This window comes from Rhea pennata, chromosome 24 (genome assembly GCF_028389875.1).
Source record: "Rhea pennata isolate bPtePen1 chromosome 24, bPtePen1.pri, whole genome shotgun sequence".
NCBI classification, from domain to species: Eukaryota; Metazoa; Chordata; class Aves; order Rheiformes; family Rheidae; genus Rhea; species Rhea pennata.
Window position 1 is genome coordinate 3995247 of NC_084686.1, and position 9804 is coordinate 4005050.

At 43.7% G+C, this 9804-nt stretch overlaps 1 protein-coding gene across 1 annotated transcript in view; it reads left to right on the forward strand.

The window, feature by feature from the left end:
- The window catches only part of SORL1 (sortilin related receptor 1), a 44318-nt gene extending 35710 nt beyond the window's left edge, over nucleotides 1–8608 (forward strand). Inside the window, exons 41-47 of the mRNA XM_062594562.1 lie at nucleotides 189–308; nucleotides 407–571; nucleotides 1253–1427; nucleotides 1970–2076; nucleotides 2762–2954; nucleotides 3254–3466; nucleotides 4110–8608. Coding sequence (XP_062450546.1) covers nucleotides 189–308; nucleotides 407–571; nucleotides 1253–1427; nucleotides 1970–2076; nucleotides 2762–2954; nucleotides 3254–3466; nucleotides 4110–4177 — 1041 coding nt within the window. The 3' untranslated portion in view covers nucleotides 4178–8608. The remainder of the gene's footprint in view (nucleotides 1–188; nucleotides 309–406; nucleotides 572–1252; nucleotides 1428–1969; nucleotides 2077–2761; nucleotides 2955–3253; nucleotides 3467–4109) is intronic.
- Nucleotides 8609–9804: the final 1196 nt, after the last annotated feature.

The following is a 9804-nucleotide window of genomic DNA, read 5'->3' on the forward strand; positions in this document are numbered from 1 at the left end:
CACCAGTCAGGATGAGGTCTATATCCAAACCTCAAAACACAAATAAATCTTCCAACAGAAGTGTTGAGTGGGATTGAATTCCACAGCCCTGAAAACTTTAATTCTGAAAACTATATAAAGGACCTGCTGCCCCATAACCATAAGCGGAGAAAGTGTTTTTGTTGCTTAGCTGTTCTCTTCCTTCGCAGGTCTATGGCATCTTCTATGCCACATCTTTCCTAGAGCTCTATAGGAGCCCTCACAACACCACCACTACTTCACACAACATCACTGTGATCGTGAACAGGGACGAGCAGTACTTGTTTCTGGTACGCTCCTTTTTGGTTATCCTTTCTACTTACATACAGGCTGTGTGTGGTACTAAAGAGTGAAGGCACAGCATTAACTGCTGTGTCACCCCTTTAAGGTCCGTGTGATGTCTCCCTACCAAGGGCCACCCTCTGACTACGTCGTGGTGAAGATGATCCCAGACAACCGGCTCCCGCCTCGGCACCTCCATTCTGTGCTCACCAGCAAGACGTTTGCGGTCATTAAGTGGGAATCGCCCTATGATTCACCCGACCAGGATATGGTAACTTCTGACAAAGTGTTCTCCTGTCCCTTTGCATGCAAAACCCTGTCTAAAAGCGAAATCACTGTCTTGCTGCTGATGGAGTCTGAGATAAGGTCTACCACCATCTTAATAGTCATCTTCAAGCTTGCATGGACACAGGTGAGATGTTAGGCCAGCCTGGGCTAGAGGCTCTGCTTCCCGCACAAGTGGCACTTTGGCCACCTGAACAGAGCCCAGTCCTGCTTTCAGGCATGCTTGGCCTACAGTTGAGTCTTGCTCCACCCAAGGCAAGTCATCAACAAGCTTTCTAGTCCTGATCTGTTTCTGAGACTTTAAAGGTATAAATCTTCCTGGCAAAACTGTAATCTTTCACTGGCTAGTTTGCACTGGCAGAAGTTTGCACCGTGTCCTTGCTATTCGTTAAGAAACACAATTTGAGGGTTTTCTCCTGCCCTTGTATGTTCCAGTAACTGCGTTTTTCTCATCTGTATATAGTGACCTAGAGCAGGGATCCAGCTGCTCTATCAAGAGCTTTGAAATCTCACTTTACTTCACAGGTTTTCAGTAAAGTGAAGATATGGTTTAATCTCAGTTTTGCCCCTGAGTCTGATGTTCTAACATGATTTGAGATTGCTAGCAAATCTGCAAGAAAGTAAGATTTTTCGTCATTCACTGTGTGTGCCTTTCTTTCCCCTCCAGTTATATGCTGTTGCAGTTAAAGATTTAGTAAGAAAAACAGATAAAATCTACAAAGTGAAAACCCGGAACAGCACAGTGGAGTACACCATTAAAAAACTCGAACCCGGAGGCAGATACCATGTTACTGTTCAACTGGGAAACATGAGCAAAGAATCCAGTGTTAAAATCAACACAGGTAAGGGGAAAAAAGCATTAATATTTGGGTCCTGGGGAAATTCTTCCAGCACTATCCAGTCGAGGGGATCTCATGCCATTCACGGAGAGCTATGCTGTATCCCACTGCTGGGCAGCCTAACGGCGCAGAGGGCTGACTCAGTTTGAGATTGCCGTGCTTCAGCATCGCTTATCGATCTCCCACAACCAAAGCATCCGTGCAACTCCCCGCGAAAGCAATTAAAAAAGCAAGCAAACAAACAAACAACAGTGGAGAAGTATCCTTTGGCACGATGGCCAGGGAATTTTTCTCCTGCCTAAATGGAGATGGGAACAACACCTTTCTTGCTGGGTAGAGGGAATGAAATGCTGTATAGGTCTGCCATAAAAATCCACTGGAAAACTCCTGCCTGCTTACATGCTACAGTATCCTGTCCTCCAAGACAGCCCTTTGTACACAGAGTACTGTGCTAGACCTTAAAAACATACTGACTTTCCAAGTGACCTCACTACTGTTTCTTGTGCTTAAAATCTTACCGGCTTTCTATTTTCTATCATTTGCAGTTCCTCTCTCTGCACCAGATGCCTTAAAAATAATAACAGAAAATGACCATATTCTACTTTTTTGGAAGAGTTTAGCATTAAAGGAAAATAATTTTAATGAAAGCCGGGTAAGTTTCACCCATGTCTCCAGTCCTACAGGCAATGTTTCAGTAAAACCTTGAGCAGAGGCCCTTGGACAGGTCCTTTCTTAGGCTCTATAAATACATCAGTGTGCTCTGCACTCCTGAGTGTCCTTGTTAAGCCTTCTAGATAGAGCTCACTTCAATTCATGTCATGGCTAAGGTGTGAGATCCAATCAGCCACTTTTTAAGAACATAATTATCCCCTTGAAAAAGGTCAGCTATCACACATGTGAAAGGACTGGGAGCTGGCCACAGCCTTGCATGTCAGTAAGCGCATCAGTAGTGGCTGAGAGTTGTTATGATTTAAATTTGATAGAAAATCTGTGAAATGTTCTCTGTCAGGGCCTGGGTAGGTGGAAATATATGTCAAAAAAAATCATTGTTACTGGACTCCATTTTTTGATGGTCTCAGATGGATGCTAAGAACAGAGTGAAGCAGAGAGACTGAAAACTTCGCTCTAGCTTGGCCAAGGTCAACACACACTGATAGGGATGCCTGGAGGAAGCTTTGCTATTGCTCTCTTGGCTGATTGCCCAACACATTTCATCAAAGCTAAATTCAGGAGCAAAGCCAAATTTTAAAGACCTGTCAGAAGAAGCAAACCTGACCTCTGCAGCTTCACTCAGTTGAGTGATTTGGGGTTTGTGCTTTTATTTTCACAACTCACAGGGTTATGAGATTCACATGTTTGACAGCTTGACGAACATCTCGGCTTATCTTGGGAACACCACGGAAAACTTCTTCAAAGTTTCCAACCTGAAGATAGGTCACAACTATTCATTCTCGGTTCAGGCCAGATGTCTGTACAGCGGACAGATGTGTGGGGAACCGGCCACGCTTCTGTATGATGAACTAGGAACAGGTAAGTTGCTGGCTTTTTTTCCCCTTCTTCTTTAATGAAGATTAATGAAAACCCCAAAAGCTGTCCAGAGCACAAGTTAAAAAAATATTATATAGCTAGTCTACTTGATGTTTGTGAACTAGCAAGGTAGGCTAGAAGAAATCATCATGCAGTTTCCTGAATGTGAATGTTGTGGCGATTTGGCCATTTTCTGGTTGAGTTTGGTCCACTAACAGATCACACAGGACACTGAACCAGTAGCAGGTAGAGGAATGTGGTTTCCATTGCAAATGGCACTTCTGTCCCTCCCTGGCCTGTAGGTGAAGACTTCTCTGCATCGAAAACTGGTAAATCCACAGATGTAGCAGCCATCGTGGTACCAATAATGTTCCTGTTGCTTGTGACCCTGGGGATTGGGTTTGTTGTGTTATACATGAGGCACAGGAGACTGCAGAACAGTTTCACAGCCTTCGCAAACAGCCACTACAGCTCCCGCCTGGGGTCGGCCATATTCTCCTCAGGTGACGATTTAGGTACGTAACAGTCGGTTCTATCCAACAGATTTCAAAGACAGCGTTAAAGACTTGAAATTAGTGAAAGACCTAACTTCTGCATCATGCCTTGGGTCACCTTTGGCATGCAAATCGCTAAAGATTTGATCTTGTTCCACCCTGGCCCAGGAAAAATGTTTGTAGTAACTTCAGCTAAAGAACCTCCATTAATGCAGATGAGTTCGAACTAGGGTACCCTTGTAGCTCAAAGTAGCTACGCTAACATCTGTTCTTATTAGGAAGGGGGGGATGACAGAGCCCTTTTTTAGTGTGACCAGCAGGACTGAGGTTGGCATACTCCATTTCTTGCTACATTTGGCCCAGGTGAAATATTTTCTGTGGCCTTATGCATGGTTATGTCTGTGCTAGGATGAGCAAGGATCCCATGGGGTTTTCAACCTGTGGGGTTGCATAGTTGTGACTGCCAGCTCCGTCACGCTGGGTGATGCGCTAGCCTGCTGCGCTCAGACACCACGTAAGAACATCAGCAAGGCCACGCTTGTGGGCTCACACCACTGATACTCTGGTTTTGAGGGCACTTTTGTGGCCAGCTTCAGTAGCCAATGTAGTTATAACCCATGGCACTCTGGGGTCAGGGTAACAGAGCTTTGGATTTATTTTCCAGGAGATGAGGATGACGAAGCTCCAATGATAACTGGATTTTCAGATGATGTTCCCATGGTCATCGCATGAGGCGTGTTTCTGATTGTAAAAACCAAATGGTGTAAATATTTTATTTGATAAAAATAATTAATTGTTTATTTTAAAAATGCACTTTGAGTTGCAATACGTTATTTTTATATGGGCCAAAAATTAAAAAAAATACACTTTGTAGTAATCAACTGTGAATTGCAAACTAGGTTGATATAGTAACAAATTGCTTTGATTTAACATTAATTTAGTCTTACAAGGCTATGCTTGCTGGGCATGCTCTTAAGTCTGTGAGATACTTTCCGTTGACTAAATTGGCTACTCATTTTATTTTTCTAAGACAAGAATAAATTTATTTAAAAATAATTCAGGAGATTATATATATGTAGAGAGAGAGAAGTAATATAGTCCCTGAAGGTCTTGCTTTTACTGAAAAAAAAAATCCTTTGGACTTTGTTTTATATGAAAGTATTTTTGTTGTGTTAATTTATTGGGAAATCTGCTCGAGAACAGATTTCCAAAGTCGTCAGACATTGTACACATTATTGTGTAGAACACGTGCCACTTCCTCTTGCAAGGCGGTAGTATTTTGGCATCCCAGTCATTGTTCTTGCCATGATAATAAAAAAATCCTTATTTTTACATATTTTTCCCATTATTAAAAGACACACAATCTTGCAGAAAGCTGAGAGGCAGAGATACTTGAGCACATGCTGAATTCTAACTGTGAGCTCAAAGCCCCTAGACTGCAGCAGGATTTAAGCGAGTGCTTCAGTGCTTGGCTAAACTGGGGCCACGAGGCCTAAAACGAGGCGCTTAGGTTGCTACGGGCATCCCGAAAGCTAAAAGCAGCCTGGTCGGACGAAGGGCAGCAGCGCCAAAGCACGCTGCCGGGTCACGGCGCAGGGCGCATCGCACCGCGGCACGAGCCCGGGGCTCCTGGGTTCGGCCCGGACCTCCTGGTGGCCACGCCACCCTGCACCATCCCTGGCACCTCCCCTGCCCCGAACCCTGCAGTCACAGAACTGTAATTTATACCAGCAGGTTGACTGAAAAAAAAATGGCCACTATCTTTAAAACACTCGTCTCAAGACACATCTTCCAGCGTAATTAGCAAACTTGCTTTCCTGTACGGAGCATCTTTAAGATGGTCATATGCTGATGGGACGGAAGGGGGAGCCTCCACTGTGGGAAGCTAGAAAAACGCTCCGCTTGCAGATTTCCCACTGTCTTGCAAAGAGGCAATTACTGCAAATCTAAATTCATTTGGCTTACAGCAGGGAGTCTGTGCTCCTTCCCTAAAAGTAGCTGCAGTCGTACCTTCAGCTTTAGAGGTAACATATATATATATATACACACATACATATATACAGATCACTAGTCATTTTGCGGTTACTGTATACATAATACCGGCTACCGAGCTAAAAAGTCAAAATGTCTGGTTACCATTGTCTAGCCTTTTTTTTTTTTTTTTTTTTTGTGATAGCAAAATGTGAATCTCACCATAAATCAAACTACTTGCCAGCCCACGAGCGAGGACGTGAGTGAGTGTTCATGGGTCACGCCTCGCCATACTCGATATATGCAAAGCCCAATAGTAAAATACAACACACTGTCTTGTCACACTATTTTCTTTGTTTAAACCAAAAGTATTTTTGTTGTGTAAATGAAATTATACTTGCAGTCTTCCTACAGACGAAATGAGAAGGGCCAACTATGTTTTGATACATGACTGATCCATTTAATTTCACATACAGAAAATGTATAAAACAGTTGAAGTTCTGTATGGTTTGATACACTATAGAAATACTAACTCTATTTTCAATTACTGGTGTTATTGTTCCTGGTGACAATTTTTTCCCCTGAAGCTGGGACCAAACTATGATCAGATTTTATAAATAGCAGTGATCTTACAGAGCTGCAACATTTTTACCTAGTTAGAGGGTCAGGTGCTGCTGTTCTGGGGTAAAATTTTTGAGTAAATCAGCACAGCATGGCATAACCCATTTTTTTCAAGAATTACAGCTACGTACGGAGATCAGAATCTGACCCAGAGGCAAAACTATTCAAGCAATCTAAATCAAAAGATTTGATACATGTTTCGCTGGGAAATAAAGCCTAAATGCAGAGCTAAAGAGGGCTGAACCTCTTCTTTATTAAGCAGGTATTTCTGGCACAGGTATTACAATGCAATATCCCAGAAGAGAGTACCTCTCTAGTGAGCATTAGTACTGGTTAAATTCTGTTGCTTTCCTCCCTGGCATAAATCCTGTTTGAGCCAGGCAAGGCTCAAGAATTTAGCCTGTCCCATGTCTTTCTGTAGAAGGCAGATAGCAAAGGACGAAGCTCATTACCATTTTAATATTCTGCAGAAATCCTTTGGTCGGATGTTTTCAAACATCAGCAGGGTGACAGGTCACTTCTGGTCACCCTGAAAGGTCCCTTTGTACTGGCAGCTCAGCGACGCTTGTACAGAGCTAAGACTATTGCCAGTGAAATGTTTGGCTGGAATGTGACCTTCAAAAACAACCTCGTGGTTAAGGGTGCCTCAGTAACGCCGCGCTGGTGGCGTAAAGCCCCTGCGTTGCGTTGGCTCTGCCCGTAGACTCCGTGCAGCGTCGCGGACCTCGCACGAAGCCGAGTCCCCGCTGCGGGCGCAGCACTAGGCAGCCCCTACCCTCAGAAACTTGCTCCTCGTTGCAAAAATTACCACTGTGCTCTCAGCAAAGCATCTTTACAGGGCTAGCTGTATTTTGTATAGAGATAGAAAATTCTAAGCCCCAGGCAGGGGGTGAGCAGGACAGGTGCAGTTTTGAGTAAAATGTATATTTTTATGAAGTTTTGAAGCACGGAATCTTGTTCATGGAGATGTATATGGGGTGGGAGGGCTCTGTTGTACATATGGCACCTGGATGTGGCTGTATATTTTGTTCTTGTTTTGTTTCAGTAGCTTTATGCAATGTCATGTGAATTGCTATCCAAAATTTTGGGAGGTGACTAGGGCTTACCTCACTGTAACACAGTGAAATGTCTGGATCCATAAGGGAAAAAACGAGTGCAGGAAGTTAATTGGTATTTGAGTCCACTTTAGATTGCCCTGCAGAGGCAAGCTGGTACTCTTAAGTCCATTTGAAGAGAGGACAAAGGTTGCACTTTAAAATCTGGTGGTGGTTTGCACTGTGGAGGGTTTTGCCTTCTTTTGCTTTTTTATGTGAAAGTACAAGGAGGTGCCATTTTCCAGGCTTGAAATCTGACCACCCTTCCAAGGCCAAAAAAAAGCGGTCCTTTCAGTCTGAGCAAAGCACATCACTTCTTCGAACGTCAGCTGCCTCAGCCATAAAATGGCTGCAGGAGGTCCGCACCCCACCGTGAGCCCCCTCATCTGCTCCCTTGCGCGAAGGAGCCGGCCAGGACATGAGCTCGCAGCTCCTCTGCTGCCTGCCTGCCTCCTGCCGGCACCCCGGCGAAACGCTGAGCGTCATCTCTTAGAGGGGTGAAGCACGTCGTGTTGACCGCAGGGGAAAATTGTGCAGGGAGAGCTTTAATCAGAGACTAGCTGGCGTGCGGTAAGTTCACGCGCTAGCTCACCCTGCCGTAACTTGTTCGTGCGCCCAGATCTTGATACAGCACTAGCAGCAGAGATCTGCAGATTTAGAACTGGGAAAAGACTATTTTTCTTGGACAGGGACCAAGTTTCGTATACATATATGCAAGCACTTAATAGCCGGAAAGAGGAGGAAGGGCCTACAAGAGTGAGTGAGGACATGCCACGAAACTTCTGGCCACTGCCATCCACGTGGTCTTGTGGCCTCATGGCCAAGTGGCACTAATGGACCTTTGCGTTTGCAGGCTGCTCAGGTCACTAAGACAACCAAAAGGGCTGGACTATTTACTGTCATCCTCTTTCTAGACTCATCAAGAGAGGCCCAAAACTTACATTAGCCAACAGGGAAATCCCACCTGAGCCAGGTAATCTGCAGGAGGAACATACCCTTTCCTGGCAGGGAATATTTAAATCTCTTGAGATCACTTTACAAGGACAGAGAAGTATTTAAAGAAAGACTTAACTAGCGTGCCAGTGGAAATGTAAAACTGTATTTGGAAAGACAAAACAACATCTTCCAAAACGAATTTCAAGTCTCCTTCAAATGGACTTTAGAATGGAAATGGTGTAATTGAGTTAGTGACCCTTGGATCCAGCAAACATCTTCATTTTTGGTACGAGCTGGAGGAGTTGTAACTAGTCCTTCACAACTTGCAGCAGTCTACTAGCAGCCAGTCTCTAAAGAATTTTTTTTAGAGTTAGCGTCAACCATTACTCTGGTTCCTTAAGTGAAGTTTAATAATGTACCATTTGAATATCTACTCTGAGTTTTTTTTTTCTCTGTCACCGATTTCTGCTATGTTAATATTGCACAATTTTGAAGGAATTTTTGTCTGTCAGATTTTTTTCACTTAAAAATAATAATAAAAATTAACTGGGTAAACAAAACTTTTGGTTTCCAAAATAATTATTCTGCACCCTCCATGTGCCTGGTACAATAAAAATGTGAAGCTATTTCTCAACCATATTTGATTTATGTTTTATATCAGAAGGATACATCAAATAACAGCACAGAACGATCAGGAACAGCAGAAGTGAGCTTTCAGCAGCAGAGCCCCACTGAAACGTGCCACTAACGTTCACAGTTTGATCACGTATCACAGTAGGTTTCGGTCCTTTTCTTCAAGGTCAGCACTAGTCAGTAAGCAACACCCTCAGAAATCTGAAAACAGTAACATCTCCAGCACTAACCTGGCTTGCCACTCACATCGTATATCATTGCCCTGGCTAAAATCTCTCTCCACAACAATCCTGTTCACGTGCTGCGTGCACTGTTTTCGTGTTGCTGTTTGAAACACTGTGTGTGTAAGTGAGTACACCTGACACACACGTGGTTGAGAGAAAGCGGCAGAATTAGTACCCATGGAGAGAGGTAATGAGCAGGCAGCAGTCTCTTCACACATACCTCATTTTTTAGTCTACATAATTGGAAAGGCAACATGTGAGCTTGGTGGCCGTAATTGAGGCGTGCAAGCATCTTAAGTGTTGCACTTCATTAATGTTTAGCTCAAGGCAACATTAACAAACAGCCGTTCCTTCCTCCCTGTTGCCCCTTCTTCATGAATGAAGCTCATTTTTCCCTTTTGTTGCTGAAATAGATTGCTCCCCTCAGGAGGTACAAGAAGTTACACCTCTCATTTTTGTGCACCTACTTCGTTTTTAAGTAGTCAACATGACTCTTAAGCCTCAGCTCTCTATCTCAGCGAGAAAAGCTTAGTATCGTAAGAAAGGTTTCAGAGAAAAGAAATCTGTTCAGCCATTCTCTCCTGGGAAGATCTGCAGATTTTTCTAGTAGGAAAGCTTTCCCCCTAATCATCCACTGTCTTCATCAGAGTTGTATTTATCAAGTTATCTTCTGATCAACTGCTCTAAGAAGCTAAGAGACCTAGCCTCTACCACCCGTACAGTCCCACTGACAACCTTACTGTCCAAACTGCATGTGGACTTCATATCAAAAACCCAGTGTCCTCTTGATCCTCATCTTCATACCCCATTGCCTAAGGAGCAGTTAAAAAAATTACAGGTGCTGGCTAAACCTACCTCGTTTGAAAGTCATTCTGCATTC